Source organism: Plasmodium yoelii, assembly GCF_900002385.2.
Source record: "Plasmodium yoelii strain 17X genome assembly, chromosome: 8".
NCBI lineage: Eukaryota > Apicomplexa > Aconoidasida > Haemosporida > Plasmodiidae > Plasmodium > Plasmodium yoelii.
The window spans coordinates 1237904-1257988 of NC_036180.2; the positions used below are offsets into that span (position 1 = coordinate 1237904).

At 22.0% G+C, this 20085-nt stretch overlaps 7 protein-coding genes across 7 annotated transcripts; 3 read left to right on the plus strand and 4 right to left on the minus strand.

The window, feature by feature from the left end:
* Positions 1–900: 900 nt before the first annotated feature.
* Positions 901–2916, plus strand: PY17X_0831400 (fumarate hydratase class I; the record flags this gene model as incomplete). Its single annotated transcript, XM_720511.2, has 1 exon — positions 901–2916. One exon carries the CDS (start codon positions 901–903, stop codon positions 2914–2916), a length of 2016 nt encoding a protein of 671 aa, XP_725604.2.
* A 229-nt stretch (positions 2917–3145) lies between these two features.
* Positions 3146–6528, minus strand: PY17X_0831500 (conserved Plasmodium protein, unknown function; the record flags this gene model as incomplete). The annotated part of the gene is made up of 5 exons (XM_022955782.1): positions 3146–4957; positions 5172–5492; positions 5776–5907; positions 6063–6158; positions 6292–6528. 5 exons carry the CDS (start codon positions 6526–6528, stop codon positions 3146–3148), a joined length of 2598 nt encoding a protein of 865 aa, XP_022812014.1.
* A 442-nt stretch (positions 6529–6970) lies between these two features.
* PY17X_0831600 (dynein light chain, putative) lies at positions 6971–8275 on the minus strand (the record flags this gene model as incomplete). The annotated part of the gene is made up of 5 exons (XM_022955784.1): positions 6971–7041; positions 7334–7411; positions 7648–7771; positions 7937–7978; positions 8252–8275. 5 exons carry the CDS (start codon positions 8273–8275, stop codon positions 6971–6973), a joined length of 339 nt encoding a protein of 112 aa, XP_022812015.1.
* A 2272-nt stretch (positions 8276–10547) lies between these two features.
* Positions 10548–12467, plus strand: PY17X_0831700 (RNA-binding protein, putative; the record flags this gene model as incomplete). The annotated part of the gene is made up of 2 exons (XM_022955785.1): positions 10548–10590; positions 10969–12467. 2 exons carry the CDS (start codon positions 10548–10550, stop codon positions 12465–12467), a joined length of 1542 nt encoding a protein of 513 aa, XP_022812016.1.
* Positions 12468–13493: 1026 nt separating this feature from the next.
* On the minus strand, positions 13494–14420 carry PY17X_0831800 (serine/threonine protein phosphatase 4, putative; the record flags this gene model as incomplete). The annotated part of the gene is made up of 1 exon (XM_719369.1): positions 13494–14420. The coding sequence occupies one exon, from the start codon at positions 14418–14420 to the stop codon at positions 13494–13496; it is 927 nt and encodes a 308-aa protein (XP_724462.1).
* A 1645-nt stretch (positions 14421–16065) lies between these two features.
* Positions 16066–17077, plus strand: PY17X_0831900 (cytochrome c oxidase subunit 5B, putative; the record flags this gene model as incomplete). The annotated part of the gene is made up of 2 exons (XM_022955786.1): positions 16066–16401; positions 16598–17077. The coding sequence occupies 2 exons, from the start codon at positions 16066–16068 to the stop codon at positions 17075–17077; spliced, it is 816 nt and encodes a 271-aa protein (XP_022812017.1).
* A 583-nt stretch (positions 17078–17660) lies between these two features.
* Positions 17661–18722, minus strand: PY17X_0832000 (phosphatidylserine decarboxylase, putative; the record flags this gene model as incomplete). The annotated part of the gene is made up of 1 exon (XM_720968.1): positions 17661–18722. The coding sequence occupies one exon, from the start codon at positions 18720–18722 to the stop codon at positions 17661–17663; it is 1062 nt and encodes a 353-aa protein (XP_726061.1).
* Between the last annotated feature and the right edge of the window lie 1363 nt (positions 18723–20085).

Consider the following 20085-nt stretch of genomic DNA (forward strand, 5'->3'; position numbering starts at 1 on the left):
AATATGTTCTTTTATTTTTTCGGTTTGTTAATTAATTTTTGTTTTTTTGTTTGATATATAATAGATTTTTTATTAACTTTAAACACTAAAAAAAGAGGGAAAGAGAAAAGCAGTAATAATATGTTAGTACATCAAAAGTGTATAATATGTATATATTTATAATAACACAAATATATTTGTGTGTATGATACAATAATTAAAAAATCAAATATTTTGATCTTAGCATCAAATATAATATTGATATGATTCTTAATGTGCATGCAGAATATGGTTAGTATTTTTACGAAATTGAAAATAAATGTATCATTAATGTATGTATAAAAGTATGTTTTAGTGATAGTTGAAATACGTTGTAAATATTGCGCAGGAAAAAAAAAAAATGCGTAAAATATTATTTTTATTTTATTGTTATATATTATTTTGTTTTTTTTGCACATATAACGGCTATTTAAAAATCGTTAATTTTTTATTTGAAGTTGTTTAAATCCGTGAAGGGTGAGATGAAAAAATAGGGAAAAAATATAAAATATAACAAAATTAACAAAATTAACAAAATTAACAAGATTAACAAGATTAACAAGATTAACAAAATTAACAAGATTAACAAAATATAACAAGATAACGGAACAGGATATAAGAGCTCTTTCTTACACATATACATTTCTTGTCCTACATCGTTCTGCGATTTTTGCATAAAATAGTAAAAAATATAATGTGAAAAAAAAAAAGAAAAAAAAAGTCAAAATTAATAAAGGCAAAAAACAGTTAAATAGCAGATAGCTAAATAGTGGATAGCTAAAGTTTGCACTTTGTGAATAAAAAAATATTTTTGTAGAATTAACATCACATAAATTTTGTGTGAGAGTCATTTGATAAATTTGTAAAATTTTAAACTTAATAATGGTAGGATATCAACAAGCTAGAAAGTTTAAAAGGATTCACAAACTATTTCCATATACAATATGTACCAATAATTTAGTGGAAATTAGTGGAAAAAATAATATTAACAATATTAACAATATTAACAATATAAACAAATTAAATATAAATACAATAAATAATTTCTTAGATACTTTTGAATTTGAAGGAAAAGGAAATGATGGTATAGAATATAGACGGCTTGATGATCTAAGTAAATATATAGAAGTTATAAAATTCAATAATAAAATAAATGATGATAATAAATATTATGATATAAATTATGAAGATGAAAATGAATTTTTTGATGATAATGGAAATTTGAAAATAAAAAATAATTATGAAAAAGAAAGTAAAAAAAATGTAATAAAAGAATATATACATGTTCCTCCATTTGTTTTAACAAAATTATGTGAATATGCATTAAAAGAAATTTTATTTTTTTTAAATAAAAATCATTTAAAACAATTACAAAATATATTAATAGATAAAAATTCAAGTGAAAATGATAAATTTGTTGCTATGACGTTAATTAAAAATGCCATAATAAGTTCTAATCAAAATTTACCAGGTTGTCAAGATACAGGAACTGCAATTATTTTAGGAAAAAAAGATGAAGAAATTTTGGTAACATATGAACATAAATATATTACTTTAGGTGTATATAATGCTTATAAAAAAAATAATTTTAGATATAGTCAATTATCTCCTATTAATATGTTTGATGAGATCAATACTAAAAACAATTTACCATGTCAAATAGAAATATATAGTAATATAAAAAAGAAAGAAAATTTAAATGATAAAATTAAAAAAGATCCAAAATATGAATTAACTTTTATTGCAAAAGGAGGGGGAAGTGCGAACAAAACTTTTCTATTCCAACAAACAAAAAGCATATTAAATAAAGATAAATTATATGATTTTTTATTAGATAAAATAAAAGAAATTGGAACATCTGCATGTCCACCATATCATTTAGCTATAGTTATAGGTGGGTTATCACCAGAAATGAATTTAAAAACAGTTAAATTAGCATCTTGTAGATATTTAGATGATTTGCCAAAAGAAGGAGGTATATATGGTAAAGCTTTTAGAGATTTGGAAAGTGAAAAAATAATTTTAGATAAATCACAAAATTTAGGAATCGGTGCACAATTTGGAGGAAAGTATTTTGTACATGATGTTCGAGTTATAAGGCTTCCACGGCATTCTGCATCATGTCCAATTGGAATAGGCGTATCATGTTCTGCTGATAGGCAAATCAAATCTGTTATAAATAAAAATGGGGTATTCATTGAAGATTTAGAGCATGACCCAATAAAGTACCTCCCCGAAGTGACATACGATAATTTGAAAAGTGGGAAATTTCGAAAAACCGAAAAAAGTGAAAAAAGCGAAAATTTCGAAAGTGGTGAAAAAAAATGCGAACAGAATAACGGCGTAGCAATCGACTTAAACCAGCCCATAGAAAATATATTAAAAATAATTTCGAACTATCCTGTTTCAACATTATTAATTTTAACAGGGAAGTTAATAGTAGCTAGAGATACTGCACATAAAAAAATTGTTGATAATTTTATTAACAAAAATATACCAATACCAGACTATTTTAAAAAACATCCTATATATTATGCAGGCCCAGCAAAAACTCCATACAATTATGCAAGTGGTTCTTTTGGACCTACAACTGCTGGAAGAATGGATGCATATGCAGAAATTCTTATGAAAAATAATGCATCTCTAATTTCTTTAGCAAAAGGTAATAGATCTATAGTTGTTAAAAATGCATGCAAAAAATATAACGGTTTTTATTTGGGAAGTATTGGTGGGCCAGGTGCAATATTAGCTAAAAATAATATACGTAATGTTAAGGTTATAGATTTTCATGAGCTTGGTATGGAAGCAGTACATCTAATTGAGGTTGTTGATTTTCCAGCTTTTATTATCATTGATAATAAAGGAAACGATTTTTATAATAAGTGGATACCTTCTTAGTTCCTCCAAAATGTATACATCCTCGGAAAGCGGGAAAAAAAAAACACTAAGTTTTAACAAGCTTTATCACATATGTTTTTAACAAATCAAATTGAGACAAACTTTTTTATTCCTTATCTTTACCAATCTGAAACAACGTCAAATTTGCAATATTCATATGTTCGAATTTTCAATTTTTTTATTTTTCAATTTTCCAAAATTTTTATAACAATTATTGTGCTTGACGTGGCTACTTTGGTGTGGCCACTTTTTTTTTGGTGTTGACCCATGACCCATTTCCCACTTTTTCAATTTTTTTTGGAATGAAATTAATTTGTTTTTCTATAACAATTTTGTTATTTAAATAATTTATACTTGGTTTATTTTGTACATCTATTTGGTTTATTCTTTTTTGATTATCTGTTTTAATTTTTGAGAGACATGGATTGTTACTTTTTAATGTTTTAGACAGAGCTTTATTTTGAACAGAAAAATTATCCCCTTTTTTAGTAAGGGTTGTTTGGGTTTTTATTTTTTTCAAAATAGAACAAGTATTATTTTTATCATAATTATTAGCGAGGTTAATCGTTTTTGTCGTTTTTATTTGTGCTTCTTTCAATTTTGTCGTTTTTATTTGGGTTTCTTTCAATTTTGTTTCTTTCAATTTTGTCGTCTTTATTTGTATTTCTTTCAAATTTGTGGATTTTGTTTTTGTTTGCTTAGAACTAGACATATAATTATTAGCTTTGGGGCTTTTATCTATTTTATATTTATTTTTTTTTTTTAGTGATATTCCTGTATATATATCTCTATTATTTTTATTCTCTATTTCGATTTTTACATTTTTCAAATTATCATTAACGATTTTGTAAAAATCAAAACATAACATTCTTTGTTCAGCTAGCTCAAATTTTGCTTGTTCAGCTAGCTCAAATTTTGCTTGTTCAGCTAGCTCAAATTTTGCTTGTTCAGAATTATTGTAAGTATTTTTTTTTTTTTTTTTTTTATTAAAATTATAACAATTATCTTCATTACACTCGTCTAATAACAAAGGTAAATAATTAAATTTACTATTTTTGGAACAATTTTTGGAACAATTTTCGGAACCGTTTTCGGAACCGTTTTCGGAACAATTTTCTTCGTTTTTTATTCCAAGACCTTTTTTATTTTCATCTATTACGTTGTGTTTAGTTGTATCATTAGTATCTGTATGACTGTCAAATTTATTTTCTTTAATTTTAGACCAAAATGTGCATATATAATTCCATTTATGTGTTTTCAATATATTATGCACAAATTTAAGGATATTTAAAAATGTTAAACGTATAGGAAATAATATCTTACTATACATATTTAAATAATTACATTTTATATTTGAAATATATTTTTTTGACTCACTACTATAATCATCAAAATTTTGTTGACATTCTTTTTTGCTTAATATTTTTAAATTGTCTAAAATATATAAAATTAATTGTATAATTATTGAAACATCTTGATAGATGATTAAATTTAAATATTTATTTTGTAATTTATATATTATGTCTATTATATTTTTAGCTTCTTCATGCATGTAATTTTTTATTAAAAATATATTTGGATATATATTTTCATTATCTATTTTGAAACTTAAATTAATAAGACTGTATAAATCTACATATTCATTATATAAATTATAATTATATATATCATTTTTCATGTATGCACTATCATCTTTTTCCTTATAATTTATTTTCTCAATAATCTTTGTAATTGTATTATATTGTATTTCTTTTTGTCCTTTTTTTATTTTTTTTTTTTTTTTTATAAAATTAAATAAATTTTTATTTATATATAAAAAATGATAAGTCAGAAATGAGGTATTAACATTAAATTTCATATTTGAAGGATAATAAAATAAAACTTTATCGTCGTTAAACATCTCTGTTTGTTCGGCTCCTCTTTGTATTATATCATAAAGATATTCTTTATATATTTTATATTTCTCATTTTCTTTTTCTTTTTTGCATTTCTTTCCTTTAGTTTTAGGATCCGAGATGAATCGTTCACATTCTTGGGTAATCTACAAAGATAGAACCCGTTTTTACACACATACAATATATATGTGAAAATGTCATAAAATTGATATTTGAACTAGCGTATACAGAATATAAAACCAGAGAACAACGGGGTCAGAAATACAAACAAAACGAAACAAAAAATAGAAAAAAAATAACAAAAAATAGAAAAAAAATAACAAAAAATAGAAACACAATGTAATAGCGAACAGTCCAAACCTTTTTAAGCCACATATTTAACGCAAGGAGAACGAATAAATACATGTTTTCTTGGAATGTAGAACCACTTGTTTCAAATTCTTCCATTATAGTATACAAAAAATAAGGAATATTGTTAATAATATTTTTAGCCTTATTTAAATATTTAGTTATAACTAATATATCCTTTAAATTATTTGATTCCTTAAAAAAATAATTTTCTTTTAATATTCTTTGCATATTTTTATAATCATCTTTAAAAATATCATTTTTTTGGTTTTGTCTATTTTTTGCTGATAATTTTAATTTTTCTAGAAATCGTTTTCTTTGATAATTAGCATTCTGCATCAAATTTGAAATCGAGATAAATTATATTTCACACATCATGTCATAACACTTGGCAATTTAAACGTAAAACTTAAAGCTTATTAATTATTAATTATTATTTGTTATTTATTATTTGTTATTTATTATTTATTATTTGTTATTTTCATTTTAATATGGTCATATACTGAGCTAACTTTAATTGGACAGTTGACCTTTCTACTTAATGTTTTTTATAAAACAAATAAAAAATATATGAACGTGCATATATATATAGACAGATTGTTCAGAATGTTCATACCAAATAATTGTCATTTTTTGTTATAGTGGAATATTTTTTGAAAAATAAATTTCGATAATATCTGAGTTTGTATAAAGCTAATGTATTATAAGGAAAACTAATTTTTATATTTGTATTAAATTCTAAAGCATCCTAAAAAAATTAAATAAATAATAAATGAAAAAATATTGAAATATGTCTAAAATATACAGTCCAATTGTTAATATGTGTATAACTATATTATACAAAGAATAATTTTTTTTCCTATTTTTTTTCCTATTTTTTTTCCTATTTTTTTTTATTTTAACCTGGTTATCTTGGTTGTTATCATTAAAATTTATGTTCGTTTTAGTGAGTTTTATTGCTTTTTTAAGAGTATTCTTTATTTCATGTATCTCCTTATTCTTTATAAAATGTTATGCATAAAATGTTATGAATATTTTTTTTTTTTTTTTTTTTTTGGTATTAAAAAAATAAATAGCTAGCTACTTTATATACTTTTTTTATGAAAAATATAAGGTGTATTTATTTTTTTACTTTTTTATTTTGGTTTTCCTCATTTGTTTTGAATTCAAGGAAGCTGTTATGAACAGAATTGTAGACATTTTGTTTATAGACATTTATAACTTTATGTATTAATGTATTATATTCATCTATTATTTTTCCAAAAATATCTAATATATGTTTTATATATTTGTCTATAATTTTATATTTATTCACAAAGCATATTAAACTATAATCAATTATTTTTAAATTTTCATAAAGCTCCTCCATTTTTATAACAATTTGCCATAAATATATTTTTCCTACATATTCATGTATATATATATATATATATTAAATTGATAAGTAAAAACTAAAAAAATATATGTACATATATACACATTTTTAACACTCCCAAAACTTTTATATTCTTTGTACCGTTAAATAGTTTTAATTATTTATTTTTTATTTTTTATTTATTTTTATTTTTTATTTATTTTTATTTTTTTTTGTTTAACGAAGTCCTTTTGCTTAATAAAAATTCAAAGCTCATATATGCGTGTAGACATAATTTTTTTAAATAAAAAAAGAAAATACACAATGTCATATTTAACATAATATATACTTATATGTGCATATGAAAAATATTATAAAGATATAATATAATAAAGATATAATATAATAAAGATAAAATATGATAAAGATAAAATATGATATTCCTAAAACAATAAATTCATGTTCTTATGGCATATATGCAGAGAATACAATCCAAGGTTTCATTTCCCATTTGAACGCTGCACATACCTGTAGAAATGAAATAACATAAAAAACATTGTTAAATTAGCACATCAAAAGTGAGGTATATATTTTCATGTTCATTATCATGTTCATTATTATGTTCATTGTGGTCAATATAAACATGAGTTGGTTTTTAAAGCTAGTAAAATGAAAAGCACGCAAAGAAAAAGTGTATACATTATTATTATTTTCTTTTTTAGCCATTTATTTCCAAAAATTTCTTTATTTTAATATATATTTATTATATAATTTTTTGTTTTTTTTATTATGTAATGTTCTTATATTTTGCATTAATAACCATCTGAATTTTCGTCCCAAAGGCAAATATTTGAGGCTGTTAGGGGAGACCCGTTTTTTTCCATCAATGTGCAAGTAGCTAAATTGAAAAATGAATAAAATAAACTTATGTTAAATAAGAATTGAATTTTTGAAATTCACTACATTATTATGTACTTTTTATTTATTTTACTGTTGCATAATTTTTTATGAACATCCATGTTATTATTATATAATTTTGGCTTTTTATTATGACATGTTCATAAAAAATACGAAAAATAAGAAAAAAAAGAAAAAATAAAATAAATAAAAAATAAAAAAAATAAAAAAAATTACCAACATATTTAAATGGCTTGTTTAATTTCGATAACTCTTTTAAAGTAGTGTCTAAAATTTGCGACACCCAGATTTTTGTTTTTTCTTCATTATAATACATTTTTTCAAGAAATTGAGATATGGTCTTTAAAAATAAAAAAATTTAGGTAGCGATAAAAGTGCTTTATAAGAATTGTATTTTGTGGCGACATATTTTTTGTGCATGTATTACAAATGATTGCATAGAATATTTCACGAAAAATAAAAAATAAAAATAGTAGAAAGCAATTTTATTGTTAAGAATAATTACTTCTTTTCCTATTTCCTCCATCAGTTCAATGTCAAATTCATCCTACATAAATATATAACGACATTTCATATATACTCAAATTGAGAAAATTGCAATGAAAACGATTTAATGTGAAAATCTTATAAATAATCGAACAAATAAATTATTAAATAGTACATACATAATTATTTATTTTTTATTCATGGGTGATATTATAAAAATGTAAGGATACACATTTCTTGTACGAAATAAAAAGGATTATCATGTGAATATATACATATATATATTACATAACCATTTATAATATCTCAAAATATATATGTTATTGTAAATTACCTTAAATTTATCTGTTTCATTCATTATTTCATAAATATTTTATTATAATCCAAAAAATAGTTAAAAAAAAAACGTCTAATTTGAATTTTTTTCAAAAAAAAAAACCTTTTATATATATTTATAAAAAAAATGAAAACTAAGTTATTAAAATATTTTGTTATTATTGAATTTATAATTATGGTGATAAGCTATTCATGTATGCTTCCTCTATATTTTTATGAATTTTTTTTTTTTTATTATATAATATTCATTATGAAAAATAAAATAATAAGAGAAAAATTGACCTAAATTATATAGACTATACTATGTCTTTATATTATTTTTTTTTTTTTTTTTATACACATTCTTTAAATCGACAGAATTGATATGTACATATATAAGAATAAAAAAAAGATAAAAAAATTTAGATATTTAATTTTTCGTACATATTAAAAAAGTAATAATTAAAAATATTATATTCGAATAGGAGTACATGGAAATTATTAAAATTAGTTATATATTTCACTTTGCTACATACATTATGTATATAGAAGGAAATCTATAGATACTTTTTATTTCGCTTTATAAAAAAATAATGAAAAATAATGAAAAATAATGAAAAAATAATGAAAAAATAATGAAGAATGGGTAACAAATGTTTGGTAATATACTTACACACATATGCACACAAATCTACAAGTATAAAACGGACATGTTGATTTTAAAAAATGTTGATTTAAAAAATGTGAATGTTATTAATTAACTAAAAGGAGAAAGGGGGTTGCTATTGAATATTGTCTAATATTTTAATTTTTGTTAGTTACTAATCTTAAGTTGGAATTAAAGTGAATTATGTAATATATACACCCTTTTAATGATTGTCACAAATGTACATGTATATATGTATATGTATGTATATGTATTATATGTATTATATGCATATTCCTACCTTTTTTAGCATAGAATTGTGCAAATATATACAAAAAATTGCAAACTTATAAGATGGAGAAATAAAAAAAAATATTAAATACACACACACAAAATAATAGTGGTATATAATACTACAAAATAATAAATGAGTAATAACAAAATATTTAAAATAGGAAATAAAAAAAAAAAAAGCGATTGAATAAAAATACATAAACACATTAAAATATTTTTCATCATAATTTTAATTTATTTCATAATATATTTAAAAAAATTTGATTAAAATTCCAAGTTGGATTTTCAAAAAAAAATAAAATAATGTAACACACCTATATATATATATGGCAATATATATTTTTTATATGTTGACTTTTATTAATAATAACAAGTCAAATAAATATTTTTTTCCCTTATTTTTTTTTTTTTTAATAATTAATTTTAATTATTATATGCATATTTATAAATATCTTAATTTCAAAGACAATTCTTTTTTATATACGTTAGATATTTTTCCATTAATTTGACACACACAATATATATGATTATATCGTAATTTTTAGATTTTTTTTATTTTAAACAATGAAAATACTATAAATACACAAAAATATATCGTTTCAATATTATTTTATTAATTAACAAAAAAAAAACTATTAACATTTACATATGTATGTACATATGTAGAAATATTATATATGTATTTAATACTTGTTTAATTTTTCATCTTGTTTTTCATTTTCTTTTTCATCTTCTTTTCGTTTCTATTTTATACTTCTTATGTAATATACAACTTTTATATGTTCAATCTTTGGATTTATATTATAGTATTCTCTTTTTATATATATTGGGTATTTTTTTCTTTATATATATTTCATTTATTAGTTAATAATATTTTATATTTTAATAAATTTATAATTATATTTTTATTAACATTTTACAAACAAACATTAAATATAAAGGGTGTAAAAAATCAAAAATACAATTCCATTTTATTAGTATCCCATTTTAACTGTACAATATTAGTGTGTATTCTTGTTGCGTTTTTTTTATAAATACATATGTATGTATAGTGTATACATATGTATGTATTGTGTATACATATGTATGTATTGTGTATACATATGTATGTATAGCGTATACATGTATGTATAGCGTATACATGTATGTATAGTGTATTATGTATTATGTATGTACATGTGCATGCATTTAAATGTTAAACACATATAATCCCCAAATTAAAAATATTTTGGAAAGAAAAGAAAAACAAATTAATCATAGTTTTTAAAAACATTCGAAGGAATTCGAAATAAGCCAATAGTAGTATTGATACAAACAATTGTAATATATATCAATTCTCAATATTTTTTTTTTTTTTTTTTTTTAACCAATAAAAATGTTTACAATTAGATGGGTAGATCTGTTATCTAGTGAATCAAGTAATAAATAACGAAATGAAATAATGAAATAATGAAATAATGAAATAATGAAATGAAATATTACGAGCATAATAATGAATGCCCATGCATACGTATATATCAAGCCTTTTTAAAGATATAACAGTTTATCATTTTTATATGATATAAAAGTTTATCATTTTTATGATGATATATAAGTTTGTATGTATCTGCGTCTGACTCCCGAGTGGGCATTTTTCCCCATTTTTTTCCCCTCATTTTTTCCTCATTTTTTCCCTCATTTTTTTCCTTTTTTTTTTCCCCATTTCCCATTCGCAGATTTTCTACAATCATCTACAAAGAATGATAACATAAATGAAAATTTGAAAAATAAAAAACTACCATATGAAAAGGAAGGAGATCTAAATAACAGTTTCTTAAATTCATATAATGCAGATTTGGATAATAGTAATGTTGGTATTAATTTAAAAATAAAAAATTTAAAGCTTTCAGATAATTCTGAAAAGGTAGAAAATGATGAGACAGAAAAAAAAATTTTAATTGATGATTCAAAAAATGAAGTTTCTGAAAAAGTAGATAAAAGTAAAAAAGATAATTGCAATGATAATGATGTGAAAAATGTAAATTGTAATGAAAAAAATATAAGTTCAGAAATAAATAAAAATAGTAACAAACCAAATTTAATAACCAATTTAGAATCTGGAATAAAAAAACAAAATGATATATCTAGTAATGTTGAAGAGAATAATAATAAAAAAATTCAGAAGAATAATACAACTAAAGGAGATGGAAAAATAGGAAAAAAAATAAATGATAAAAATATAAAATATAATGAAAAAGAAAATTTAATTAATAGTGAAAATGATGATAAAAATAATGTAAAAGGAAAAAGACAATCTTTAACTAAATTAAGAAAAACATCAATTGGAAATTCAGTCAAATCAGGACATTCTTGTTCTGTATCTCGTGCAACATCTAATTCATCGATGAAAAGAAATTCATATAATGCTCAAAAAAGCAAAAAAAATAATAACAAAAAAGATGTAAAAAATTCCTACTTTTCAAAATATATAGTTGAAAAAAAAAACAATAATGAAAAAAATGGAGAGCAAAATGCAGAGCAGACTGAACAAACTAACAAAAATGCTGAAAATGACGAAAATGACGAAAATGACGAAAATGACGAAAATGACGAAAATGCTGAAAATGCTAAAAATGATCCCAATTTAAACGAAAAAACTAACATGAATGAATTATCAGCAAATGGAAATAAAAAATTTAGTAACCTTTTAACAATGCCTGCTAACAATTTAATAGGAACATTATCCAAAGGAAAAAAAAGAAAAGAAAGAAATATAGATGATCATACAAGTATGTCAAAAATAAATTGTACAATATCTCATGATATAGAAATAGATGATGATAATAATATTCCATTAAACCCAACTAAAAAAGTTAAAAATAAACAAAAAAATAAAATAAATAATGAAAATAATTTTGGAAATGAAAATGCTACTCCAACTATTTATAATAAAATGAATTTAAAAGGACTAACAGAAATTAACTATTTAACAAAAATAAATAAAGAAAATATTAATTTAGAAAAATTCAATAATTTTAATAATAATTTTATTAATTATTTAGGAGATATACGAAACAATCCAATTGATTCTATGCATAGTGTCAATAATAATAGAGTAAATAGTAGACTTAAAGAAATAGCTGTTGGAAAATCAACAAAAGAATATAAAAATTATGTTAAGCTTGTTAAATATGAAGATAGAATGGATGATGATCCAGCAACTCCTAATGCATATGAAAATATAACCAATGCAAAATTTCAAGCTAAATATAATTTGTGGCGAAAAAAATTACATAAATTTGATACAATAAATTAATTTCCTTCTGTTTTTTTTTGTATTTCTAATTGAGCAGTAGCTGTCATATATTTCATATGACTCTTGACCCCTTTCTGTTCAAACATATATTTTTTGTTTTTTTATGAAATATTAAAATAAATTTCAGAAGAAGAAATAAAAAATCTAATTGCGAAAAATAAGCTTTCTTTGAAGTAAAATATTCTCAGAAAGCCTTCGCTATGTATATATATATTTATTTATTTATGCACACACATGATACATACATTTTGTGTGCATTTTTTTTTTTTACTTAAATTCTCATTTTATTTATTAATTTTGAGTATCATTCTATTAAATTCGCTATATAATTGGTGTATTAAATGGATAGCTAACCGAAAAAGGGAATATTTCCATTTTAAACCATTTTTTATGTTTTAAAAGTATTTTCTTAATTTTATTCATTTTCTTCTTTTCTTCTTTTCTTCATTTTTTTTTAATTTTTTGCACTTTTGCACTCTTTTTTCATTGCATTCATTTATTTCTTTTTTGTGTGTACAACACTCAATATTGCACAATTTTATCAAAACACCCCTTCATTTTTTAAATTATAAAAATAAACATATCAACAGTTTTTTTTTTACCATTCCTCAATGCTTTCACTCGGTTAAAGATAAAAAATAGGATAAATAGAATGAAAAATGGGATAAAAAATGGGATAAAAAATAGGATAAAAAATAGGATAAATAGAATGAAAAATTCGTTTTAAGTTGCTAAAATGGGAGAAATACGTTTCGCGTATATTATTCAAAGAGTGATTTCAAATAGGTACGATACACATGTATGTACAGTTTTCATGTAATGTAAAAAAAAAAAAAAAAAAAAAAATGTTCATAAAAATTATGGTTAGTAAAGATAAATTATTAAGTAAAAGTGACAAATATGAAGATGTAGAATATGAACAGTTAATAATAATATGATAATTGTTATTAATGAAGATAAAATTTTCTGAACAGTTAATAATAATATGATAATTGTTATTAATGAAGATAAAATTTTCTGAACAGTTCATGAGAAATAGATCGGTGGCTGTTTTTTTAAAAAAATTGGAGAAGTATCCTCAACAGATGATGGACCAAAACATTTAAAAGTGAAATTTGAATTTTCATCAATCTGCATAATACTAGCAATATTTCCACAACGATAACAATAATTAGGAGCAGACCAAATAGTAACAAGTTTTTTATCAAACCACCATTTATATCCTTCCATTATTAATTGGTGAGCTCTAGCTATAAGTTGTATATTATTAATATAACAAAATTTATGAACAATGTCAGAACCAAATAAATGACCTGCACCTCTTGGACTTTTTTCCCATCCAATTATATCAGATGGATCTGACCACATTATATCACATAAAGTTCCATATCTTGGAATTTCTTGTATTCTTTTTATTTTTTTTAAATCATCAATTTTTGCAAAAGAAGGTGATAAACCACCATGTATACAAAAATAATATTCATTAATAATTGCACTTATAGGTAAATAGTCAAAAACTTCTGTACAATATTTCCATACATTTACTGAACCATATTTTTTTATGCATTCATCATAAAAACCATATACTTCAGTTATTTGTCGGCTTTCATGATTACCTCGAATTAAAGTGATTTGATTTGGATATTTTAACTTTAGAGCTAATAATAATAAAAATGTTTCAACACTATATTTTCCTCTATCGACATAATCTCCTAAAAATATATAATTAGTTTCTGGCAATTCATTACCAATATTAAATAATTCTTTTAAATCATAAAACTGTCCATGTATATCACCACATATGATAACTGGTAATGATACATATCTTATATTTTCTTGGCTAACTAATAATAATTTTGCTTCGTTACATAAATTTTTTACTTCACTTTCCGCAAGAAGTTGACATTTTTTTAAAATATCTATTTGTTTATCCAAATTTTTTGTATTAGTCATTTTATAAAAGGTGGTAAACAATTTGGTAAATCAATTTCTACATCCATATATGTTTAGTGTAAACATTTTTTATATCCACATATTTAGTGTAAATATTTATGATATCCACATTTTTGACTATTTCAAACTTTGCAAGTGTGCATACATGTGATAAATATATGTCTGAAAAAAAGTTGTATATAAATATGGTTACAAAAAAAAAATAAATAAAACAAATAATTAAAAAAAAAATATATTAATGAATAAATTACAACTCTTCTATTAAGGAAAATATTCATATTATATATAAGTTTTAATGATGCAAGTAGACAAAATTATTTTCATTTTTTTCATTTTTTTCATTTTTTTCATTTTTTTTTCATTTTTTTCATTTTTATTTTCACAGAAATGGTTAAGAAAATGTGTTAGTTGATTTCCAAGTGCTATATGTTGTAAAAACGGAAAAAAATTATAATTTATTAAATTGAGATAACTATTTTGAAGTTATAATGTTCGTCTATTTTTGTTTATTTAATTATTAGATGAATGAAATGGGTGAAAAAAACAAATGCGAAAAAAAAAAAGAAAAAAAAAAAAAAAAAAAAAAAAAAACTATAATACCATAATACCATAATACCATAATACCATAATACCATAAACACCATAAAGCACAGGATGGGCATACAAATATGCTATGGATTTATATTTTCTTCACAAAAAAAATATTTTCATTTTTTTTTATTATTTTTATGATAAAATAGTTTTATATCAACTATCATCAATTTATTTAAAAAAAATGTGAAGCTCATTTAATAAAATTATATACACGATACACATAAAAAAAAAAAAAAAAAAAAAAAAATGATAAAATAAATTATACACAATAATTATGCCATAAACCTGTAGTTTATTTTTCATTTGTAATATATTAAATTGGCTAAATTTTTAAAGAGAATATATATTGCTTGATAATTTTATATGTATAATAAAAATTATATTTTTCTTTCTTAAAATATATACATTATATCACGTCACTTTATTTCAATTCCTTTCATATTTATTTCCATTTTACTTGAAAATTATGTACATTATTTTATTTTTGTGCTAAAATGAAAAAAAAAAAATAGCGCTATATATATATATTATACATATACATATACATGTTGGTTAAACTAGTGTAATACTTTAACATATTTACATTTGTTTCCGTTTTAAAATCATGAAAAATGTAGCATTATAAATTATATTTATCAATTATATTTATCAATTATATTTATCAATTATATTTTTGTAGGTGTACTTATATATACATTTTCGCTTGTTAGTTACACAATCTGTATTTTCATTTTCATTTTCATTTTCATTTTTATTTTCATTTTTATTTTCATTTTCATTTTTACATGTAAAAATATGTTAATATAAAATGAATTATAATTTTTTTTTAGCTATTTAGTTTAGTGCAATGTTTATTTGGTAGTATATCAAAATTAATATTATTTTTTTTTAAAACAAACATATGAGACAATATGTTTTGCAAATCATATACATATATATGTATACATACATGTGTAACAATTTATCAAAAACAGTTGCAAATATAATATATATTATTTTTTTGACAAAACATTTTTCTCTATATGCTAAGGTAAAGTAAAGATAGATCAATATGAGTTTAAGTAAAATATTTAAAAGTGTATCATTAAATAAGTTTGGGAAAAGAAATATATATAACATAGTAAATAAATTTGGAAAAAATGAAATATTTAATTACACACAAAAAAGAACATATTTACATTTCACTCGAACATTACCAGAGGATTATGAATTACCATTAGATACTTTTCCTGAAAATATAAATGAAATATTAACAAGTAATAAAAAAAATCATGATTTTATTCAAAGTTATTGGTATTGGAAAATAAGAAGTGAAAGTAATTTGTTAAATTATGAAAAACTTGTTAAAAAATCATATAAGCAGCTAGCTATTGATCTAGGGATGCAGGTACATTTTTTTTATTCTTTATTTTGCATACCCTTAATAATTCCGATATATTTTAATTCATTTCGTACGTCTCGTCATATTTTTTTTTTTTTTATTCTTTATTTTGCATACCCTTAAATAATTTCTATTTATTTTAATTCATTTATATTTGTCTCATATTTTTTTTTTTTTTTTTTTTTTTTTTTTTTTTTTGCAGATAGCTAACCCTGACAACGAGCATATGCTAGCTTTACTTGAATTTTATGAATATTTAAAATCATCACCATTTATTGGACCTTTTGGAACAATAGAAAATCCAGTGATAGTGCCTAGTGTACATACCGAGAGAGTAGTATGTTGTACAGGGGGAACAGGTGAAAATGAGCATGTCCCATTATTTTTTCGATGTCGAGAAGGGTTTTTATATCGTTGTGGTGAGTGTGATCAGATTTTTATGCATGTTAGAGTTTTATATTCATTAGAAGATGGGAATGATCCATTTCCTAATGATCAAGATGTAGATGATGTTTTTGATTTAAATTTAATAGAAGAAAATATGAAAATATATAATGACGACCAATATGTACGATGGCCAGTAGGAAATGTTACTTATCGCCAAATGTTTCTTGAAGGAAAATGGGGAAATGAAAAACCTAAACAATCTGTTTACATAAATTCAGGAAAGGAAGATAAATAAGAGAAAGAACAGAATGGCTAGATGGGGTTCCGTAAAAATGGGGCGTGCAATGGCGCGATTTCGCTACATTTTCCATTTTTTTTCGCTTTTTTTTCATTTTCCATTTTTTTCCATTTTTTTTCGCTTTCCATTTTTTTCGCTTTTTTTTCACTCCAAAGACAATTTGAACATTCTGCCAAACATTTTAGCAAAAACCTTATGCGTGGCATTGCATCCCTGAAGAAACGGGATTTGTGTGTTGTCTCTCATTTCTTCACAAAAATTGTAATCAAATAGATGAATATATTTAACAGTTTGAAAAGTGTTGTATAAAAAAAGTTATGTATATAGAAACAAAGTATATATATGCAAATATATTAATATATTTTTATGTTTGTGTTAATTATGTATTTAATGCAATTTGAAAAAAAATGACTAAAAGGGGTATAGTGAACATTGCAATGTCACTTTCGAGATTCGACATCCTCAATTTTAGCTCTTAATTTTAGCTCTTAATTTTAGCTCTTAATTTTTCGCCTCTTAATTTTAGCTCTTAATTTTTCGCTTCTTAATTTTTCACTTCTTAATTTTTCGCCTCTCGATTTTAGCTCTTAATTTTAATTACTTTGTTTTGGGGGGGGGTTGGGCGAGTAATGCCCCCAATTCTCTGGCCCACGGAGACAGTTTGGTTTTCCTTGACATTCCATATAAAATTATTTTTATTCTCAAATATAATTATTATAGATGACCCCAACTTAAACTCACCAATTTCATCGCCTATTTCAACTTTTTTGTGATTTTCATAAAACTTCGTATCAATATCTCCCCCTATGTATGTTAGTTGAGATCTTAAATTGTTAGTAAGCAATTCATTATCATTTACGATTTTTATATTACCAACATTATATGCACTAATTGCTGCATAGTAAACTTTCCCACCTTTCCATTCACCACCTAATATAACACGTTCATTAATATTAAATATATTATTTATAAATTTAAACATTCCTTTAAATAATGGAAAAACTTCACCAGATATATGTCTTCTCATATTATATGTAAAATCAAATGGGGCATGAAAATGATGATATTTTTTTGGGCTTAAATAAAAAATAGCATAATAAAATTTCGTTGTATCATCATTATATTTTTTTTGTAAATTTACTCCTAAAAATGTTTCAACATTAAAATTTAGTCCTTTAACATTATTTATATTTTGAGTCAATTCACCAAAATCGACTATTTCACTATCACATGGACTAATTATAGAATAATCACTAATATCTTCAATAGGCCTTGTTTCTTCTCTAATATATCTTGAAAATAATTCACTTATTGATTTATATGATTCGATTGGATATTTTATTTCATTTTTATTAATGTTCATATATTTTATTAACAAATTATAAATAAATAAACGATAATTATGCGGAATTTCTATTTCTAACAATTTTCCAGTTATTCTACTTCGGGTTCTACCAAATAATAAACGAGCCAAATATAATTTACTACTTTGATGTACTGTTATATCATTGTTATAAACTGATAAAACTTCATGATATTTATATTGGAACATTATAATTATAGATAATAATGTTATACTTGTTATCATATATTTGTTTCTGTACAAAAGTGAAAATCTACTTTTGTTTTTATTTTCCTTCATTTTATTAAATACCTATTTTTATAATTATTTATATATTCAACTATTCCTATCAAGTTTACAAATTTAAATATCTATACACTTTTTGAGTAAGCAAATTGTGAAAATTAATATATTTTATTTCTCTTTCTGCTTATACTACATCTTCCTTAAAAGTCAAAACTAATTTAATATAAAATGTGTATACAAAAATATCGGCATGTATATATATTTATTTATTTATCCATATATTTTTAAAAAATTATTAAAAATGTGTTAATAAAATGCGGTTTTAAATAAATATATACACACTTTCCCCTTAACAAAATAATTTCAAAGTGGTACTTAAAAAATAAAATTAATTATATAGTATTATTGTTTATTTATTGGAATTTTTTTTTTTTTTTTTTTTTGTATAAATATTTGAATTTTCATGGATATACACCTTCATTAATGGAATGCTGTAGTATTGTTCTTTAGGTTTATGTGAAAATTCTATTTAAAAACAAAATCAAACAAGTTGGTGATATTTTTAAAATGGGACTAAAACAGTATAAATATAACTGGGGTAATATTTTAACTGTGTAATGGAAATACGAATTGGAAAATATTTGAATAAAAAAAAAAAAAAAAAAAATGGATGATATGTTATTATTGTGTATGAAACTGGAACTAAATTATATGCATATAATATGTTAAAGGAAATAATTATTATAAACATTAAATTAAATCACAATAAAAATTACCCCAAAAAATAAAATAATGTAACTAATCTGTTTGAGGAAAAAAAAAATATATCATAACAAGCCAGCTACAAAGTCGAATATTTCATAGTGATATTTTAACATGAATAAAAAAAAAAAAAAAAAAAAAAAAAAAAAAACACACAAAATGGTGATAAATAAAACTTTATTAAATACTAAATTAAACATACTTATTTATAAATATTATGTATGAAACAAATAAGAAATATTTACATGGGCATATTTGTGTATGTAGGTCGAGATAGACTTTTCATATAAACTTTGAAAATGCAAACAAATAAAAGTGCTTAGGAAGTGTTTCAAATTGGTCAATTGCAAAGTTCGATTAACAAAGTGGGGAAAAAAAAAAAGAAATAAATGAAACAATATATATATTAATTACATACAAAATAATATAACAGAAATAAAAAGAAATTATAGCAAAAATAATCATGATATATGCTGTATAGAAAATTTTTATTTTTATCAAAACCCGAAAAATTGAAAAAAAAAATCCAAAAATATACTGTACACAAATTGGATAAAAATAATATACTTATAAAATATCATCAAAAAATAATGAAATAATATATTTATCGATAATCTTTAAATTTGCAATTATATTAATATTGTATTACCAATAT